The sequence below is a fragment of the Panthera pardus genome, unplaced genomic scaffold (assembly GCF_024362965.1).
Source record: "Panthera pardus isolate Hobbes unplaced genomic scaffold, ASM2436296v1 HiC_scaffold_8, whole genome shotgun sequence".
Lineage (NCBI taxonomy): Eukaryota > Metazoa > Chordata > Mammalia > Carnivora > Felidae > Panthera > Panthera pardus.
This window is the reverse complement of record NW_026527013.1, coordinates 18224064-18246388: the sequence shown is the minus strand read 5'-3', so window position 1 is coordinate 18246388 and position 22325 is coordinate 18224064. Positions and strand designations below refer to the sequence as shown.

At 40.3% G+C, this 22325-nt stretch overlaps 1 protein-coding gene across 3 annotated transcripts in view; it reads right to left on the bottom strand.

The window, feature by feature from the left end:
• ARIH2 (ariadne RBR E3 ubiquitin protein ligase 2) overlaps positions 1-21437 on the bottom strand; it is a 48909-nt gene extending 27472 nt beyond the window's left edge. The window contains exons 1-3 of one of the 3 annotated variants that reach the window (XM_019416762.2): positions 21262-21437; positions 18446-18507; positions 16435-16779 (exon numbers count right to left, since the gene is read on the bottom strand). In XM_019416762.2, the coding sequence (XP_019272307.1) occupies positions 16435-16683 (249 nt within the window). In that variant the 5' untranslated portion in view covers positions 16684-16779; positions 18446-18507; positions 21262-21437. Of the gene's footprint in view, positions 1-2483; positions 2530-16434; positions 16780-18445; positions 18508-20862; positions 21110-21261 lie in introns of those variants that run through there. The other 2 variants (XM_019416763.2, XM_019416767.2) reach the window with 2 other exon arrangements.
• Between the last annotated feature and the right edge of the window lie 888 nt (positions 21438-22325).

Below are 22325 nucleotides of genomic sequence, written 5' to 3'. Positions count from 1 at the left end.
ATTTCTAAAAAAAAAAGGTAAAACCATACATACAGAAAGATGATCACTAGTTGCCTGGGGCTGTGAGCAGGGACTGACTACTAACCAACACATGGGAACTTTCCAGATGATGAAAATATTCTATAACTCAGATTGTGGTGATGGTTACATAGTTGTATAAATTTACTAAAATTCTTCTAATGGTACACTTTACAATGGGTGAATTTAATGGAATGTAAATAATCCTTCAATAAAGCTGTATAAAAATAAAATTGGTCAATGGCTAGATATATAACAAAACAAACGTAGCAAAAGGTTAGCAACTGTATAATCTTGATCACAGGTATATGGATGTCCACTATACAATTCCTTAAACTTCTTTGTATGTTTTAATTTTTCATAATAGAAGTCAGGACGGAAAAGTTTGCCAAATTTATTTAACATAATGGCAATAACTTGCATAAACAAATGTTACAATAAACAAAAGGCTGACCTTTAAGCTACTGCATTAGTCACTCTGACCTTTCGAAAAATCCTCCTTCAGAGTTTTAACATAGTTTTGACTAAAGGTTAACTGATCATACAATGTGAATTTCAGCATAAATAGATACAACTTCCATACAGGTCTATAATGCTAGTTAACTTTATAATGCTCTCTGGCTCTCTCTCGACCTCCCAGACCAAGCTTTCTTAGTGTTCCACTAGATGCTCTGCTCCTAGTCTTTTGGCTCCTTAAATGTTGCTGTTCCACAAAGCACAGCTCTCAAGCCTGTCTTTGGGTTATCACAGTCATGTCTAAAAGCCTTGGTCAGTGTGAACATAAGCCCCAAAGATAAGAACTCTTATTTTTCCTGGGAGCTGGGGAAGGGATGTGACTGATCAAGGTGGGGAAGGGAGGGCAGGTAGTGGTATAAAGTTCATCAAAGACTGAAGGGTTCCCTCGAGTCTCTGGTGGCCCAGAGAAGGCTTTTACAGAGTTAAAGATAAGGTTAAGAGCAGAAGCCAAGAGCAGCCTATCTTCCCTGCCCTTTTTCCCTCTTTCCCTGTATCCTCAAACCTGACCAGTTCCTAGGGTCAGGAGCCTCTAAGGAGCTTTCCTTCTAGATTGAAAAAAACTGTGGGATTGCCCTCTGTTGTCATTTACCCTAACCACTGCTCTGCATTGCCAATCCAATCTTGCTTGGTTTTGCATTCCATTTACAATCCTCAAACCCTCAAGTGGTTCCCATATCTTTATTCCAGGAAGCCCTTAGTTACATGCATGCCAGAAAGGACTTTACTGCTGGTCATCAATATATCCCACAGGTTGCAGACAAAAACCTTCTGTCATCTTCTATAATCTATGTTTGGGACAGATGCTTAAAAGATATTTCCCTGATACAGGTCCTCAAAACATGTCCAGTAGTTACCACTTGTGCATAGATATCTAAAGGAGTAGACAGCTGCTGGGAGTCAAGTTCTCCTTTCTGTTTCTTATAAACAATATATTAAGTGTGCTACACAATTCTATCCCTACTTCATAAGGAGGACTTGAGCGGTAGGGAGTGGGAACCAGTGGGAAATCCAGAATTTGGGCAATGATGCTAAGATTTTCTCACAGAGATGTAATAAAGTGTACAAGAATGCTTTAGCCTTTGTTGCCATCAAGGAGGTCCTCACTGGTTAACAGTAGTACATAAGTCCACAACCTCTGCATTTCAGTAGATATTCTGGAGACACTTTCTTCCATGTTCTAAGGGCTTCAGAGACTAGAGAAATGAAATAGTGTAAACATCAAACTGTCAGTTAGAGTGGAGAACACCTTGATAAAACCTCTGAATCTCGTGGCCTCCAACCCACTCATTACAAGGAGACAGCAGCAGGATTTCAAGACCTTAGATAAGGCAACAACAGCAGCAATTTGGTTATCGGCTTATACTTCAGCAATTCTGACTTGCTGCCCCACCCTGTATTTCAAATTTACTGCTGTATATTTTCTCCGTTAGGTCCCTACGCAGAAAGCTGACTGTGGCAAAATGATTTTTTATATCACAGGTCCCTGAGCCTACCTCTTCTTAATCTCCTGACCACAAAGAACTTAAAATACCAGAGCTACTGAAGGAAATGGTAAGTACATACAACATTCTAGACCCTTTCTAACACAGCCAACATCCATCTTTGGGGAAAATGTTTTAAGACTTTCAGGAAATTTAACAGTTACTACTTGACATCCCAGAGCACTTGGATCGTATATGTTTATTATTCAAAAATAATGCATAAGATATGTTGATTTTATATAAGGATCAAGGCACGCAGTGAATAGCCTCTGCTCTTGACAACAGTTCTCCCGGAAACCCACGAACATGGTCAGTTGCTTCTTCCTCTTTTTAGTCTCCTACAGTTGATTCAAGCTGTCCAGCCCTCAGGGACAAGTTAATAACACAGCTCGCAAACAGAATTTTTTCCCCCAGAAAAAAGAAATCCAGCAGCCCACCAAAACTGTCACCATCCCTTCCCACACTTACCAGTGCCATAGGGAGGATGCAGCTGATGGCAGTGAGCATCAACGGCCTGAAAAAATACAGGTGGTAGTTTCAATTTTTATTTAGAATTCTTACTTGCCAACTGCCTGAAATTTTTTAAGGCTACACGAATGGGTCTCCATGCCTCAGCCTGTGTTAAGCCACTTCGTAGTCCAATCACATTTGTTAACAAACACTAGTGGTCATTCACTAAACAGCAGAGATGAAGGAAAGGAGTGAATTGTGGGTGAGCTTCTGGGCCAGGATAGAAAGGGACATGATAAAGGAAAGCTAGCGTAAGGAGATCAAGATGGATGAATTCAGGTCTTGGAGGGTGGGGGGTGAGGCGAGAAGGTACTAAAGGAGTAAGAGGAAGAAACAAGGTTAAAGCACAGAGACAAAGGAGTAGGTGAACATCGGCCTACTAGAATGGGACAAAATCAGCAGCAATGGTGGTGGCAGTGGGGTCCCAGCTACCTTAGGCGAGGCTCACCCCTACAATCAAATTTAAGTGGGTGGGCCTTCATTCTCCCATACTTCACATCTACATATTCTCAGCTTCTAGAAGGTCAGCTCTCTGGCACCTGATCATAACTTGGCTTCCTTTCACTTTTTCTTTACAGGTCTCCACGGAGGGAGGGCACACTTGTAACTGAGGAACCCACATTATTCATGCTTTAAAAATCTGATTAAATTTGAAGATTTCTCTCCAGTCTAATCTTAACTCAGTACTGTCTCTGATCGTTAAAATACCAAAAAATCCAACAACCTCCCCAAATAAAGTTATTTACACAAAACACAATAAAGCAAAAATATGAAAGTCATCATCCTTGACCATAAGGACACTTTTTTATTATGAAAAATTCCAAGCATCTACAAAGTGAAGAATATGATGAGACCCATGCATCCATCACCCAGCTCCAACATCAACTCATGGCCAGGTCCACTCTATCTGTACCTCATCTATCCCCCACCAGCTACATTATCATGGAGTAAACCCAGCCAGACTATCTTTTAGGGTGTGCATTTTAATAGAAAACCTCTGGGAAGTACTTAGTACAAAAGGCTGGTTGAGCCCCTACTAGAATTCTGTGTTTTCCAGGGGGTTCCATATAAGCAGGATGATCACCATTTTTACAAACCAAGGTCGTATCCAGTAACCAAAGCCAAAAAAAAAAAAAAAAAAAAAAAAAAAAAAAAGGCAGACGGGAGCTGACATCCAACGAATTGCACATAGTAGGATTAAAATCCAAATCTTTTACCATGTTTCTGCAGCCAAAGCCCATCTTATCCAAAAATGATTTCAAATAATGCTCTTCCTCTTGTAGCTACTGCTACTGTGAGGAGGCAAGTAAGAGGTAATACCAAATACTATCTGGGCAGTATCATTCAGATCCCCCCTCTTCTCTACAGGATACCTCAGAGGCTAGCATATCTTACTGACAAAGCCACAAAGTCCAAGAGCATATTTCAAAGACAGAGCTACAGATTGCTGGCCTTAGCTACGCTCAAAACATATAATGCTATTTTTATAACCCTTCTGTTTATATAAAACTCCATCAAGGAGTGCCTGGGTGGCTCAGTCTGTTAAGTGTCTGACTCTTTAATTCGGCTCAGGTCATGATCCCAGGGTCGTGGGACCTGCCATGTCAGGCTCCATGCAGTGTGCGAAGCCTGCTTAAGATTCTCTCTCTGCTCCTCCCCCATGCTTGCAGCCATACATGCTGTCTCTAGAAAGAAAAAAAGGAAAGAAGAAAGGAAGAAAGAACAACTCTGCCAGAAAGGAAGCTCCTTGAGGGCAGAGATGTATAACAATTTCCTTCTCTGCCATACCCAAGCACCTGGAACAATAGCAGTGCCAGTACTAGGTCCTACATGCTAACGCTTCCTTCTGTCACCTCATACCCACATTCTCCTCCAGAAGCCAGAGAGGCACCAAGAGCTTTCAAGCCTTCATGGGCTTGAAAGAGGCAGGGTAAGGCCAAATATAGCTCCTCTGAGGAAGGTTAAAAACAAACAAACAAACAAACAAAATGTAAGAGGTCTTCTGAGAGTTGCAGAGGGTTCTGAAAGGCAGAGAGGCTCACAGGAGGTTTGAGGAGGCAAAAATCAAACATATGGGTTAGGGAGAGGGGCAACAGGAAGGAGTTCAGATTGGAGTCTGGAGAAGCTACTTTAAGTTTTTCAAAAGACCAAGATAATCAAGGTGGAACTTTTAGTGGATGTATCAGAAAATATGAAACAAAAGTAGAAGAGGATTTATTTATATCTCCTCTCTCACCACTTTAAAAAAAGAGGTGGCAGAAACTAAAGGCAAAGAGATCTTAAAATTATTTTATGGTAGAGGTCAAACTATTTTTTCCCCATCTTTCAGCATCTATCTAAAAGTTAAAACAACAGAAGACACTCAGAAAACACTTGTTTATTGGGAATCAACAAATTCTTAACCTACCCCAATCACCAATGAACAATGAACAAAGTAAATCAAATGGTTCATAAAGAGCACTTTGATGAAAAGGATCAATACCCACCACCCCATCCCTCCCCAGCCTCCCAGTCTTCCAATACAGGAGAAATCTCTACCATTTGTTCTGGTTGTCACCAACCTCACTAAGTGTGCCCACAATTCTCTAGCAGATTTAGTTTACTTATACCACTCCCTACCTTCCCCTTCCAAACCCCAACCTTTTTATATTTATATTACTATCAGTTCTATCAGTTACCTTTGTTAACTTTAAAATATTGTTTACAGGACCCGCATTGCATTTTCTTGTTTGTGCTTCCAATGTCACTGTCCTTGGGCCAAAGAAGGATATCCATACATTAGGCACAAATACATTATCTTTATTCAATCACCACCATTTACTTATACTTGTGCCATATATGTGTTTGCTTTATATTTGGCTTATAATTTTTTGCATGTAGTTTTTCTGCTTTGCATAGGGATTCTAGTTCCCTTGTCCCTTGTAAAGAGCCCTATGGTCTCTTTACCATATTCCAACTATCTTCCAGCTTTTTCATTTTATCTATTGCTTGAAATCTACCCATTCTTATTCTCGAATAAATTTTTCTTGGATCCCACCAAAACTGTTCAAATTTGGGCTGACTGCTTTCCAGGGTTGTTGTATAAGTAACATGAAAATTTTCATTGGACAACTGGGTTATTAGTTCAACCATTTCTTGAATTCTTTACTTTCCTCTTTTTGATTTTCATCTGCAAGTAACCGCTTCAGAAAAGGTACAAGGAAAGGAAATTTTGGGAGTCCTCGCACTTCTGAAAACAAGCTTATTTTGCAATGACAGAACTCTAGGTTCAAAACGATTTTCCCTCAGGACTTGGAAGGAAGACTGCTGTTCCACTGCCTTCTGGTTGTCATTGTTGTTGATGACATATCCAATTCCCATTTTTTTTCAGAAGACCCAGTGTATCTTCATGGAAACTTTCAGGTTTTCTATCTATTCTTTTCTGAAACTTCATAGTGACAATTGTAGCAGGTGGGCCTTTATCCTTCTGGGCAAAGGGTAGACCCTTTCAATAGGCTCCTCTCTGTAGATTCTGGATATTTTTTTCTTATACTTTGAAATATCCCTTAATTTTTTGTCCTCATTTCCCAGAAATTCTGGTAGATGATAGATCTCTGGATTGATCCTCCATGTCTCTTTTTTTCTGCATACAATTTTTGCCTGTATTTTGGCTTTATATTGAGATTTTTCTCTTGATTTTATCTTCTGATCTACGGAATATATTTTAACTTGGCAAACCCGTAATTCATCTCCACAAGCTTTTTTATTTCGACAGTTTCTTCCAGATGGCATCTCTGATTGTTTCATGGATGCCACATCTTCTTGAATATCCTGGAGAATACTAAATAGTGCACTTTTATAAATAAGCAAAATCATCTACTGGTCTGCTTCACCTAAGGTCAATTTTCCTGTTTCTCTTCTATTTTGCATGTTTTTCTCAAATGTCTGGTGATCCTTGGTTAGCTATTCACGGTAAAAAATGAAAGGTTGCCAGAAAAAGGAATGAAGTTGTGATACATGCTACAACTTGCGACGAACCTCTAAAACATCATGCTAAGTGAAAGCAACCAGACACAAAAGGTCACATATTGCATGATCCCATTTATATGACACATACAGAATAGGTCAATCCATAGAAACAAAAAGCAGATTAGTGGTTGCTGAGGGCTGGGGGGAGCAGAAAATAACTACTTAATGGATACCAAGTTTCCTTCTGGGTAATGAAAATGTTTCAGAAGTAGAGATTATGGTTGCATACTGTGAATGTACTAAAAGTCACTGAATTTGAATTTGAATGGTTAATTTTAGGGGTACCTGGGTGGTTCAGTTAAGCATCTGACTCTTGATTTCAGCTCAGATCACATCTGAGTTTGTGAGTTCAAGCCCCACTCTGTTAGTGCGGAACCTGCTTGGGATTCTCTCTCCCCCTCTCTGCCCCTCCCCCACTCATGTTTTCTTAAAATTAAAATAAAATAACATAAGATAAAATGAAATGAAATATAAAATGGTTAATTTTATATGAATATTAAATTTAAAAAGGGGGGTGGTCAGGAAAGCAAATCCTAATTCTGTGTACACAGACAGAATGTGTCAACTGACAGGCTTTTCTTTAAGGGTGCTTAATCAGAGGCAGCTAATACACAAGACTCAAGAACCTCCAAACTGACCAATAAGGTCATCCAACCTCACATTCTAAGGGCCCTATTTCTCCCCAGGTTATTCTATTTCTTAAAAATAGGCAGATTATTTTGTCCTGAAACCAAGTGGGGGCAGGGCTGACTGTCCTACACAGAAACTTTTAATTAATTAATCCCCTCATTCCCAGCTCACTTATCTCTTCCAGCCTTTGTCAGTCAAATGAGAGCCCACAGTCTCTTCAAAGATCTGCTGGACAAATTGGCTCCTGTGTGCAATGTCCCCACATACCACCCCTCAACCTGTTCTCTTTGTTATGAGTTTATAACATGAATATGCCTTTACTTTCATTTTCCTGATATTTCAAAAGAGAAAACCACCCCTAAATTTACATCATGCTCTTCATAATCCTTCTCCCTTCCCCCCCAACTCTATAGGCAACCACTGATTTACTTTCCTTCACAATGAGTTTGCATTTTCTAAAACTTTATATGATCAGAATCATAAAATATTTACTCTTTTTACCCCCTGGGTTCCCTCATGCAGCATACGTTTTTGGGATTTATCAATGATGAACCATTCACTCTTTTTATACTGCAGAGAAGAAGTATGTTGTTCTATGGGAATGCCACTATTTGTTCATTCATCTGTTTGTGGATATTTGAGTTGTTTCCAGTTTTTGGCTACTGCACATAAAACTGCTACAGACATTTGAATACCAAACAAACAAAAACAAACGGAGGGGGTACAAAGGTATGTGAGGGCAGTGAGCCATCTTGCAGCAGAAGCCAATCAATGTTAAAACACTGGCAAAAAAGATGACATTGTCTACGTCATAAAATTGAAAACTTTTAAAACATTCACATTGTGTTTATGATTGCAGATATTATTAGTCATTTTTGTAGCTACTCATTATCAACATGGAGATAAGAACACACTTTTATCTTGATAACTGATGGCATAAGAAGTACATTTAGACATCAAAAATATTACAGGTAACCTATCCAACTTGCCAGTATAGTTGGGTGTCTTTACCCTACTCCCACTCTAGTTATGAAATCAGTACACTCTGAACACTGGACACATCCTTTCAGCAGCCAAAGAAAGGACACAACTCTTTCCTCATCACTTCAATAACCTGAATTGTTTCACAATTTTTTTGTACTTCCACATGAATTCTCCACATCAATATAATATGTAATACCTCACTTTGTGTCTGAAGATTCTGTTTTATTACACCTGCATGAAGTTCAGGCTTTTGAATCAGAACTGACAGAACTAATTCCGAGATGCACCCCAAGCTGGGAACCATACATCTACTAGGTATATATGATCTCTGCTTAGAATTCACCTGGCTTCATGGAAGTCCTCTAACAAGCATGCCTTCTATCTACCAATGGGAGCACACAGAAGTAGAGCTTTGGGGTTAAATCCTCAACTTTTGCATTTATTGACCTGCTTAGACAGATCAACAACAAGCAACTCTCAAAGAATTTAAGCCCTGGCTTACAATTTCTAATCACCATAAGTACATAGCAAGAAACGTGCACACAGTGGTAGAGAGACAGGATATCCAACTCTGCCTGGGGATCAAGGAGGGTTTCGTGGGAGAAGGGAGTCAAGGGTAAATTCTCAGCTTCCAGCTTGGTGGATGGTGGTATCATCAATTAAGACAGAATCCAGGAAGCTAAGTTTGATGGCATTAAAGTTATTTCTTGTAAAAGAAGGCAAGGCTATCTACCGACTCTGGAAAATGATGGTGAGAGCCTAAAATAACGGATAAAAGAAATGAGAGTGAGTAGAGCGTGTACCAGGAAAGAAACTGCTAGTGAAAAAGAGCAACTTTCCCAGATAGAGACCACTCTTTGTTCATGATTATAAGAACAGCTCTGTTCTCTTAAAATCTCCAAACCAACTTTTGTTCGTCCTCCCTGTATTTTTCTCTATTTATGGTTGATAACTTGTGGTTTTCACAGTAAAACCATTTCATATGTATACAGGTTTGTGACAGTTCAAAGAAAAGGGAACAAAACATAAGCTTCAAATCTGACAATTCATGTCAATTTGAGTAATCAAGCCACAGGGCAGACACATTTTAGGAAGAGCAAGATGAAAAGCTTCCTGTATCTCACTCTGTACCTTTCTCAAATCTTTCCTACAGGTCTTCCCTCTTTGGGGCAGAGAAATCTAATCATTCAAATTTTTCCTAGAGCAGTAGGGGCAAAGACAAAATTTTTAAAGCTGGCGGGGGGCTGGGGGTGGGACAAAGCACAAGTAAGGAGATACCCCAATAATAAGAACCCTAAAATCAACTAAGCACTTCATTAAGTAGTGCTGTCAATGCAGGCCCAAGACCAAACACTGCAGTCAAACAGAAAGGTAGGAATAACAGGCTATATTCCCCTACATTCTTTCCTGGTCCCAATTCAAAATTCATTTTGTGTTATTTTTACTTTTCTTATCAGTGGGCTCCTGGAGAAGAGAACCAGAGGTTCTGGATGAAGGCAAAAGAATCCAAAGTACATGATCTAACTACCACATGCATACTCAGAGGCATCATCAGCAATATGTCACCCAGAACCTTCCTCAATGTGGCTTTTACCCTATGACTCAAAACACACAATCCTAAGAATATGTTCTGAGGAACCATAGCAAATATGTGAAAGTAACACTCCCATTTTTCTGCGCTTGCCCTGCCTCCACCATGACATCTGTTTGAACATTCATGTTCGAATATTCACGTGCCAGGCACTTTATGTGCATTATCTCATTTAATACTGTGAAGGAGGTATTATCATTATTTTACAGACGAGAAAACTGAAGCTTAAAAATGTTGAGGAACTTGCCCAAGGTCACATTATATTAAATGGCAGAAAAGGGAACGGAGCCCAACCATCTGACCACCAGCCCAGGCTTTTGCCAAGGCCCAACAGACACAAAGGCCACATTCACAAAAATGTTCACAGCAGTATAACCAGTTCACAAGAACTGTCACACATATAAGTATTCACCTAAATGCCCATCAGGGAAAGTCTGAGCAAATTATGGCTCAATATGATGGTGTGATATTTACCCATTAAAAGTAATTTATGAGGATGAAGTAAAAACAAGGGGAAATACTTAAAATACAGGCATACCTCATTTTATTGTCCTTCGCAGATACTGCATTTTTTACAAATTGAAGGTTTGTGGCAACCATGGGTCAGGCAAGTCTGTCGGCACCATTTTTCCAACAGTATTTGCTCACTTCGTGTCTCTGTGTCACTTTTTGGTAACTCTTGCAGTATTTTAAACTTTTTCATTATTATTATATTTGTTATGGTGATCTGTGATTACAACTTGCTGAAAACTCAGGTAATAGCATTTTTTAGCCATAAAATACTTAATTAAGGTTTTTACATGTTTTATAGACAACGCTATTGCACTTTATAGTACAGTGTACACATAACTTTTATATGCGCTGGGAAACCACAAAACTCATTTGACTTGCTCTGTTGTGATGTTTGCTTTATTGCAGCAGTCTGGAACCAAACCTGCAATATCTGAGGCATGCCTGTATACAAGAAAAGAGCAGAAGAATATCATTCCAGTGCCTGGCAGATAGTAAGTGCTCAATAAATATTGGTTGAATGAATGAACTGAAAGCACAGTAATATTACACACGAATACGGACAAGGTCTGAAGGATACTAAGCACGGAAGAAAACTTTTATTATAGGTTAATGGAATTACGAAGGATATTTTTTCTTAAATACTGTAGTAACACCTCAACAATATAAGGTTAAATATAAATAAATAAATAGTTCAGGATTAGAACACAAGTGTGGTGTTAAAATCACCCCTTGATTACACATGGTTGCTATGACAGTGTGAAAGCACAAGAAAAAGACTAGAATGAAAGCTGGCCTTGAATCTGATTAAAGGCTTCTCTTCTGGAAGACGGTGAACCTGCTGTACGTGGTGCCAGGTGCACAGTGAGGACACAAAGTCAATGACGATAATAACCTTTCTAAACTGGCAAGACGGACAATTGTAGCACTAGTTGTACTTAGGCAATTCTCAGTGTCACTCTGGACATTTCTCATCACCCTTTTAAAAATAAATTTATACATCAGTAAAACACACATCAGACTTCCACACTAAAGCATCATGAAGTATGTCAACATGCCCACTAATAACCAACTATTTGAAACACAGGAATTGAATCTAGATTCTATTGAGATGCAGGCATGCAAAGAAACCTGACATCAGGTCATAAAAATAGAAATCAGACGGCTGCTCAGCACACACTCAGTGTTACCAAGCCCAGCTTGAGGATACTTTCCCCTGAGAAGTAATAAAAAAACAATTACCATTAACTAATATGTAAATAAAAATAAAATGGTCCAAAATCCAGCTATATCAGGATATTAAAAAGCTGATTAAGTAAAATGAAAGTCTTTTTTTAGATATACAAAAACTTGATGCCACTTAAGAGAAAGGTTAAATATAAGGTATTTTGTGTTAAGAACATCAACTGCTCATGTTACAAGTGAGAAATGCGTAGAAACCAGGTTGTTTTGAACACGAGACTATAAAGACTTCTGCACTTGGGAGTCAGAAGCCCTGAAAACCAATTATGATTCATTCACAAAAGGGAAAAATGATCCAGAAGAATCATAAGAGATTTTCCAGCCACATTTTGCTGAATATCTAACACTAGATTTTAAAACAAATTCAAGAGTGGCAGAATAAAGATTTCTACATAACATTTTCCCAGCTCCACTGCAGTTAGTACAGCAATTCATAAAGCAAGAACTGTAGTACAAACACTCACAACCAGCCTATTTCTCCAATCCCATCCAGGGAACGAACACCAGGCTTAAGAAGTAAATAGTGCAGTCCAGCACTGAAGAAGTTTAAAAATTCTGTTCCTTTCCTCCAAATAGTAAAGACACCTCAGGCTGCATTTATGATCCTCCATGTGTTATTCTCTTTTACCTATAGTTCTTAGTCTCCCACTCTAGCACAGAAGGTAACTTTTCCACCCATTTCATTGACCCATGGAGCTTGGACTTGTGTTACCTGCACTGCCCTTCTACTCCACTTTCAAGGTTCTCCAGTCACAAGTTCAGACAGCTCATTGTTGCTCCATAGACTAGATCTAGCCCAAAGTGACTATTTCTTCTCCCTTCTTATGCAATTGGGTGGGGCCTTGAACAACATAACAACACTTGTCTCCCGCCCACACCCCTAATGTGCTACTGAGAGAAGGAGCGCACCATGCACGAGATTCCCCTGGCCCATCACCAATGAAAGCCAGCCTAGACTGTCTGGGGTTCTCCCATGGCTGAGCTCCTTCCTGAGCAGCCAACAGCAAATGCCTCAGGATTTTCACAGAACAGTACTAACAGGATTCACTGAATGACAAAATTCCTCTTGGCTAACTAGTGCACATTTTGCAATAAAAATGTCTGTTACTACTAGAAAAGACCTCTCTCATCTATAACAATAACAATCAAGTAATCTTTGTGTGAGTTTCATATAAAAATAAATACAGTGTTTTAAAAAGTTAACTGTTTTCCTTAAACACTCATACCTATGTAACTGACTACAAATATTTGTCAAAGATTTTTCCTCTCCTACAACATAGTACCTCACCTGGCAATCATCTAATCTCTAATGACTACAGTGGACACTTGGAACATGGGCTTGAACTGGGCAAAACCACTTACATGCAAATTTTTTACACTACAGTACTATAAATGTCTTTTCCCTATGATTTTCTTAGTAACATTCTCTTTTCTCTAGCTTACTTTATTGTAAGAATACAGTACACAATACACATAACATACAAAACATGTGTTGACTGTTTATGTCACTGGTAAGGCTTCCAGTCAACAGTAAACTATTAGTATTAAGATTGGGGGAGTCAAAGTTATATATCGATTTTTGGCAGTGTGGGGGTTGGCATCCCTAATCCCTGCATTGTTCAAGGGTCAACTGTATTCTATCTGTAAGATGACAGCTCATTCTAAAAACAATGCTTCTAGTTTTGCTATTATTTGAACACCAGTAGCTGCCCCCCCCCCCCCCCATAACAGATAAGCATTTTCTCTGTTGTCTATCCTTAGCCCTTAATCTGATTTCCTGGGAAGTTTCCTTTCTCAATTAATGATCTTACTCATGGATCTGTCTCACAACACATATAGGAAGTTACCCTGACACCAGGGGCCCTCATGACACCAAAAGCCCAGACTGGAATTTTAATATTTAAGAGAGGTCAAATCTCAAAAGGCAATAATAAAGTTACTTTTATGCTGAAGAATGGCTCATCCATTGGCAACTAACAATACACAACAAAGTAAAATAAACACAAGTATCAGTGAAAAAGTCAAGCCAGTCCTCAAACTTAGCTTTCATTCACAGACAACTGTTCATATGGCAGAGTTTTAAACCACATACGTGTCATGTTTTCTACTAGTCAAACACCTAAATCAATAAAATAATTAAGTATCTCAATATGTCATGGAGTTGTGCAAACACCATGATCAATGGGGAACACCAGCAGTGATTTGGATGATCACCACTGAGCTCCACTCTCTGATACACATGCAACAGGGGAGCTAGAATAGCCAAAGCAGCAATAAACACCATTCTGTAAATGCAGCACTTAAATTATCCCCTCCTGCCTCATGATATATTATATAGAAAAATAAAATATCACAAAAATAAAAACATTAGTTTTTAGCCAGTCTGAAAAAGAAAGATTGTGTGTGATTTCCTCTTTACTCTTAATTTAGCTGTTTTTGCCTAGCCTCTTTGGTCAAATTCCCAAACTACTTAAAACACCACTAAGTCCCTTTATATGTAGCCAAGCCACCAAAAGAACCCAGACCCTTGCTGCCCAGCCCCAGAAAGAAAATGGGTTATTAACATGCTCCTCAGTGAGGTCTAGGGAGGGGGGAAAAAAAAATCTATCTTCTACCAAGATCTAAATTTTCATGGGCTATTTTCTTCTTTGCCCCATTTTCTCTTTAACCCTTTCCTTGTGTTTCAACATTCTTCCATCTTTTTTTACTCCTTCATCTCTACACCAAGTACTTTTTGCTTCTTCTTTTCATGATCTTTAACTTTGTTTTCCTTAAAGACTCATATCTACATAATCGACTACAAATATTTGTCAGAGATTTTTCCTCTCCTATAATACCTTACCTGGCAATCTAATCTCTAATGACTATAGTTGACACTTGAACAACATGGCCATAATGCCTTTTCATGACAACAGAGAAGGATGTACAGCAGGGGACTAGGGAATCTAGCTCATACCAACAGCATCAGCTATTGTCATCAACAGTTGACAAAACCCACAGTATCCAAGAAATCACAGTATCCAAGAAATTATTCAACACCTACTATGGATGAAACACTGAGACAGGAATGATGGGGAAGAAAAGGAATAAAGCAGTTTCTGCCCTTTAAGAAGTGACAATCTAGTTGGAGAGATCATGCAAAAATATGCAAAAGGGTTAAACAAGATAAAACAGTCAGAAGACTGCAGTATGTGCTCTAATATACATGGGTTGTGATGTTTGGGCCCTGAGACCAAAGGAGAGTACAACCACTATGTTGTAGGGGTCTCAAGAAGGCTTGCTCAGGAAAAGTATAAGCTAGACTGAAGGACCTCTGAGGGTATAAAAAGTGAAGAAGGAAAGGGAGGGCTTTCTCTGGGAGGAAGACTTTCCAGGGGGCTGACCCTGTATCAGCTTAATAAGAAGAATGTAAAATGGTAAATGTTACATGTATTTTACCACAATTTAAAAAAAAGGAGGACACGTGCCTGGGTCCCTCACCTGTCTCCAAAAGGGTAGGAAAATCAGCACAGATTGCTTGACAAACAGAATTCTTATGCATAGATGGAACATCCTGATGCACTTAGTCAACTGATAATCTCCAGCACATAGCCACACACCTGATGATACCTTTTCTATTTAAATGCCAACACTGTGTATAACCTAACAATATGGTTAAAGAAACGAGTTGATCAGATAGAGAGAGGTGTGCATTGTGAGGAAGAGACCTGATGCTTCTTTTTCTACCAGGGAAATGTCCTCTGGAAACAGAGGTCCCAGCAGCTTTGCTAAAGTTATGGTGTAGAAATCCCAAATCCAGATGTTCCAATGGGTCTCCATTCTTCAGAGCTTTCTGCTGAGCACAAGAAGTCTCCAATCCTTCCAAAAGTGAGTCACAAAAAAAGTTTTAGATTTCAACTTCCAACTAGCTGGTAATAAAGCCCTGACTATAAATCCAAGATATTAGTTAGCCTTTGCTGACTACCTGGAAAAAAAAAAAAAATCCCTAAACTAGTAGATAAAGCAGCTTTTACAAAAATAACACAGCACATCTTAGTTACTTCCATTTAAATACCAACAATTATTTGGTTGAAATCATGCCAATGTGTCCTTGACCTTCAATTTGAGCAGAAAACAAGATCCATATAACAGTTTCTGAAGGAAGGTCAGCGAAAACAATGAAATAAGAGAAATGTCCCCACTTTCACATAATGGCCAACATTAGAAGAGAAAGAAAACATGCTGGGAAATTGTCTAAATGACATAAAGATATTCATAGCACACAGTGTTCTATGTGAGTGTACTATGTACTAGTCTAATATTACATAGCACAAAATGTGCATGGTAAGAACAATAACTGGCCTGGGGCGCAAGATTGAAAAGCATGCTAGTTTAAGTGTTAAAAATAAGATTCTTGCTGGAATAACCAACTCTTTAAATTTTCCATATAAAACCCCAAAATCAGTGAAACACAAGCTAAAATTTCTTTCAACATGAGACATTAGTTTATGATGCAACGGAGCTCAATTAGCACAGAGGCACTGATTATTCAGGGCATACCCTGGGTACCTCTCAAGACATTTGCCAGTCATTCATACATGGTCATGTAGAGGATGACAATCCTGAGGCTAATCATATCTTACCTCATAAAGTTTCATAAAACTCACTTTCTGAAACCAGTGTTAATCTATGCAATTCCGCTTCAATGTACTTCCAGTCTATCCTGAATCCACCCCACCCTTCCTTTTTAATTCTTAGTAATTTGGGAATTTGAGGACCTTAGATACACATATATTAGAAAACAAAGTGAAGCATCAAATGTGTCCAACTAATGCAGCATACACCTAAATTTGGTTTCACTACAGGGCCATTCATTTGATCAATACAGAGGAGACATCAGTTAGCAACAGCTCATATTTAGATTTAACTGGGGGCATTACACCTGGAATTGACAATACTGCTCACCTTTAGGACAGAGGCTAAGCTGGTCATGTGCTCATTGAGGGCACCCTCGGATTCCTTGTAGGTCAAGCAGGTGAACTGGTACTCCTCAGGATCAAAGGCATCGGCCCCCTGCTGCTCAACATCGCTGGCTACTCCCACGTAATAGTCCTCTATGTCCCCAGGGTCTTCATCCTCTTCTTCTTCCTCACAATTTGGGTCATAGTCCTCTTCATTGCTGTCAGACCCCTGGCTATTCATGTCCACAGACATCTTAGCATCCAGCCAAGTTGCAGATCAGGAAAGCAGTTTTTTTCCCCTCCCCCCAAACTTTACCACTTTCTCAAATGCATTAGTGTTTTTTGTCTTCTAAGGAAGGAAAAGAAAAAAATAAGTGTTACTTTCACTATAAGTTATAACAGTAACCATTCAAAAATCAAAATGTCATAGGCTGGCCCTACCCCCCATTATGGCCTATTCCAACTCTGGTCTCATACAGGAAACTTCACCATCATCTCCCTGCCCAAGCTTATCGAAGGGAAACTCTTTCCTTGAAGGGCAGAAGCAGCTAATGATGGTAACTTCACAAGAAGGGCCTCACATGGAAAAGTAAATAAGGAAGGCCATCTGCTCTATGTCAAGGGGTCAAATTCCCATGGATTTATCCTTCTTGTGGGAGTCCTTAAGAAAGAGGCACTGGGCGCCTAGACGGCTCAGTCAGTTGGGCATCTGACTCTTGATTTCAGCTCAGGTCATGATCTCATGGTTTGTGAGATCAAGCCCCACACTGAGCTCTGTGCTGACAGCGAGGAAGCTGCTTGGGATTCCCTCTGTCCCTCGCTCTCTCTCAAAATAAACAAACTTAAAAAAAAAAAAAAAAAGGCACATCTCCACAGGTGAAGCAACCTAAAGGCTGAACTACCAAAGTTTAAAATCTCTTTGCTAATTACACCCCACTAACCGGTGACACATAAAGTACACAAATGACATAGTTCCTTCCCACTGTAATGTCTAGGAAAAAAATACCACTGTTCCACAGACATTGCTCTCAGATATCTGAAAAACAGGTGCATAGTTAGTTAAGAAAAAATAAAAGGCACAAAGCTCTTCAACATCCTCCTCTAGTCTGCAGAGTTAACTGATTTTTCAGTTTTAAAGGATTCTACTGATCCTTTCTTTTTTTTTTTAAGTAATCTCTACACCCAGTGTGGGGCATGAACTCACAACCCCGAGATCAAGAGTCGCATGCTCCACTAAGCCAGCGAGGCACCCCTCTGATTCTTTAAAAGGGGTACTTTGAGGCAAAGAAATTGATCCAATAGTGAAGGAAAACTACAAATTGAAGGAAAACTACGCATATTCTGCCTTGACCGAATGAAGGGTAGGAAAAACCAAAATCTATTTAAGATGAAGAAAAAGAGTTCAAATGGAACAAGTTATTAAAAAAAACCCTCAGAGGTCAAAATGTTACTCAATTACAAATGAAAAGAGAATATTAGTTGAGAAAGCAAAACAATCACAAGTCCTAACTTCACCTCAGAGAAGATTTTGGTAAAAACCCATTAACTTTTCTGCATAAGTACCGTTCCAAGTGATCATCTGCAAGAAACAGTATTAAACAGTGATTTAAATCTAAAAACTAATAGGACTTTAAAATGCAAGAGCATCTGGATTGAATGGTATGTAAATAACCTCCATAACCAAATCTGGATTAAATGCAAAAGTATATATGAAGTCTATCTGACCATAAATAAGACAAAGATAAAAATTAAAACACATTAAAATGAACGTGTACTGACTCTGTAACCAGTCTAAAGGACTACAGAGCCACCTTTTAATGATATTATAAAAATAGCAGGGAATTGAAGTTTGACATGCTAACCATAAATGCCCAATTTTTTTTTAAATCACATTAATAAAAGGGAATTTGCAGTTTGACTTCTAACAAATTGTTTGGTATAGAATGACCTAATTACAAATAAACTATGGTATTTTTCCTTTAGAAAAAAAAAGTTAATCTTTAAATTAAAAATACCTGTAATTCTTGAAGATCTTTCAAGATGTCACCCCAAATATTCTATGTCATATAACTTCCATCTAAAATGAAAAGACACAACTCTATTTACATTTTTTAAGTTGGCACCCTGGTTTTGCAAATTTATTTTTTTTAAAGCAAAGACATTTAAAAGGATATGCAAGAGACCAGAGTAACTATGAAATTATTTTCTTGTAAGTCCCACAGAAACCTGTATGTCATTATACTGAAAACAGTTACATGGCCTTCTAAAAAAGAAAGTATTCAAAGTAAACAGCTGATAATAATTTAACCTGGAGTACTGGTGATGTAAATAGATACCCAATCCCTCTCCTCAGTTTGGAAACCCACCACTTTGCTCCTATGGCTCAGATTTCCTAAATTACTAGCACAATTTCAATCCTAAAGGTTACACAGAAGTTAGCAAAGTAAACTGCAACTGGCTTAAAATGAGACTTAGTATAAAGTCACTTCCATGGTGATAATCTAATACAGAATATCGCCAATATTTCAGACCTCCCTTTACTCATGAAAGTTATTGTGAAATAAAAAGTGTCCCCCAATAGGATGTCAAGTAGGCTATATTAACATCCATTTGCTGCCTCTCTTCTGACATGCTCAAAGGCCATCCGACCTTCTCAGATACAGATCTCACTATCCAAAACTAAGTACTACTACGTGCTTACTCAATAAGAAATCTTATGTCTATTTCTTTATCCTTTAGGATTTCCTAGAAAACCAGAATTTATAACTTCAAAAAAATACTTCTAACACAGGTAAATATAAACTAAATGAAAATTAAAGTCCAATGATTATGTAAAATTATTTCTAAAATAGAAAACTGGGGCACCTGGGTGGCTCAGTCGGTTAAGTGCTGACCGGCTCAGATCATGGTCTCATGGTTCATGAGTTTGAGCCCGGTAAGGCTCTGTGCTGACAGCTCGGGGCTTGAAGCCTGTGTCAGGTTCTGTGTCTCCCTCTCTCTCTGCCCCCCCCCCCCAATTGTGCTCTGCCTGTCTCTCAAAAATTAATAAACATTAAAAAAAATTTTTTTTAATAGAGAACTGATTTTTTAAATATCTTTTAACCTGTATTTTTATGCAAGATACTGCTTCTTGGGCAAATAAACTCTATAAATATTGTTCCCATCTACAAAATTTCACTACCAATATTAGTTCTCATTTAATGACAGCCAATTTCAGGTTTGACTCATTCTCACTAAATCTTCACAATCCTACAAGGTGACTATCATCCACTTCTTACAAATGAGGAAGCTACAGTTCAAAAAAGTTAAGTAACTTGTCCAGATCACACTGCTGCAACCACTATTACCCAGAGACAATACTTCCACAAGATTCATGACCTATGAGGATTCATAAATCTCCATCACCCTCCCAGAAAACCTAATACTATCTACCTGCAGAATCACAACAAAAGGCCATGCTTTCCACTTTCTCTGGATTTCTCCCCAGGATTGGAGCTTAGAGGTTTGCCCATAGGCTTCTCACCAACTAAATATTCAAGAAGCAGGGTAAACTTTCAGACTCCCCTCCAAAAAAGAGAAAGCCATTTCACACTTAGTAGGTGTTCTAGGTTTAGATTTAAACACTTAATCTTTTCAAAGTTAAAATATCCCTAATTCTACTTAAAAGAGTGCTGACATTGCTCAAAGGGTCCAGAATGTTATTGTCTTATTAACAGAACTGATGACAACGCTTTAACTTCCTTTAGATGTTAGCTATTATCCCTACACCCTAGACAGAAGAGTAATAGAAATTACTTCTCCTCCAGAGCCAAAGTCACGTGTTCAAAAGACGTGACACCCTCCCTGGGCTAAAGGATCCAAACTGAAGACTTCTCTCTCAGTTTAAAGTTGACAAGAACAAAACACTTTTTGGCGAGTCCGACGATGTTTACTCCAGACATAATATTTGGCTCTGAATGGTCATTTACTAAGGTTAAATCTCCAAAGAAAACTACTTAGCACTTTTAAAATATGAACCAGCAACTTAGTTTCAAAACCCTACACTACACCATCCTAAGATGGTTGGCACTAGCCCCATGTGGTTATTAAAATTTAATTTAAAAATTAAATAAAACCTAAAAGTTGGGTTTTCAGTAGCACTAGCCACAAGTCAAATGCTCAACAGCCACGTGTGGCTAGGGACTATCCTACTTAGAAGCAGAAGTATAGAATATGTCCATTGTGGCAGAAAGTTCTACGGGACAGAGCAACAATCAGTACAGAGGTGAAGTCATTCGAAAACACGGCTGCCTCTCCCGCGGCTAGCACAGCAGCGTCCGGCGAGACCGCAGCTCAGCTCTTGGGCCGAATGTCGGTACCGAGGCGCCGGGACAGCCTCGAGGACACGGAGCCCACGCGCCAGTGGTCCCTTCGCAGGCGGGCGTTAACTAACCGTGCGAATGGCACTGCGAAGGCTCCGAAAGATGACTGGAGTTGGAAGCCCCAGAGGCGGCGCGTTTCCCCGGCGCGCCCGGTAGGGAGGGCCCAGATGCGCCGGCGCCAGTCGGTCAGAGGCGCTGGCCTCCGACCTCTCCACCAGCTGAGAAGACGGCGGGAGGAGAAAAAACTGAGAGACGCCAGGCGCCCGCCCGCCCCGGCCGTAGCCTTCAGCCGCCCCTCCGCGGGCGGCGCTGGGAGCTGAGACGGTGAACCGGAGGCCGGGGGGCACGGGGGCCTCGCGGACGGCGACGAAGGCGGAGCCCCGGCCGGGCCAGGGAGGCGCGCGGAGAGCCCACCCCCCCTCCCCGGCGCGCCGGGGTAAACAAGGCCGCGACCTGCGCCGCACACTTACCGGGAGCCGCAGCCCGCGGCCGCTGAGCCCGGGCAGGCCAGACCGGGTCTGGCCGGGCCAGACGGATCGGACACTGTAGCAGAAGCGGCAGCGGAGGCGACGGGCCGACGCCGGTCAAGGCCCGCGCTCCTTCCTCCCGCGGAGCCGTCTCCGCAGCTCCGGAAGTGCTCAGTACGGTTGCGTCACTTCCGGCCCGGGGTCGACCCGCGGTCGCTGAGGTCGCGACTGGCGCTGGGTATTAGCGTCCCTTGGCTGGCGTTTCGCTACACCTCAGCACTCAGATCCCGAGTGTGAGCGGGGTACGGCCGGCTCAGAAGGCTGAGGGAGGCCTCGGGGGAGAGGGGTCGGCTTATTGGAGAGTGGTCAAGGCATTTCTTCCGGCTTTCACCAGCGCCGCCCGCCAGGATATTTAACCAGCGTTTTTCTGATGGACTCCTCGCTTCACTGTTTGAATTCGAGTGTAGCGCACAGAAGACATAATGACGTCCGTGGAGTGGATAAAGGACTATTGTTTCCCGGCCCCTATCTGGTGGAAAGAGAACTGGGCCTTCGGGTCAGCGCGCCGGGACGGCAATTTCTGCCTACACTCTCAGGCTGCCGCCTGGTGGCCCCCGAGCCGCAGAGACCATCCGGGCTCGGCTTTTCCTTTTTACTCTTCCGCCCAGTTCTCCAGCTTCCCATTCACCGTACAAGAGTGAATAGAAATTTTGTTTCTTAAATTCCACATTGCCTTGCTGCACGGTTTCTTCAAACAGTATAGGAAGTATGTGCTACCTTGTCTCCCCATAACTTCTAGGACCTGTTGCCAAGTATTGTGGGTAGATAGAGCCACTGAGGCTCACTCAAGTTGCTGCTGGACAAGTGGAAATGCGGGTGTGAAGCGGGTGATGTTAGGGAACATCCTGGCTGTTGAAGTCCTCATAATCCAAACTATTTCCACCCATACACAAGTCGTGTATGTACTGATATTCAAGATAACTATGCGTAACGAGTTCTTTAGTTCTTGCTTTTTTTTTCTTTCTTAGTTCTTGCATGTATCCTTGTATCGCTTTTTTTTTTTTTTT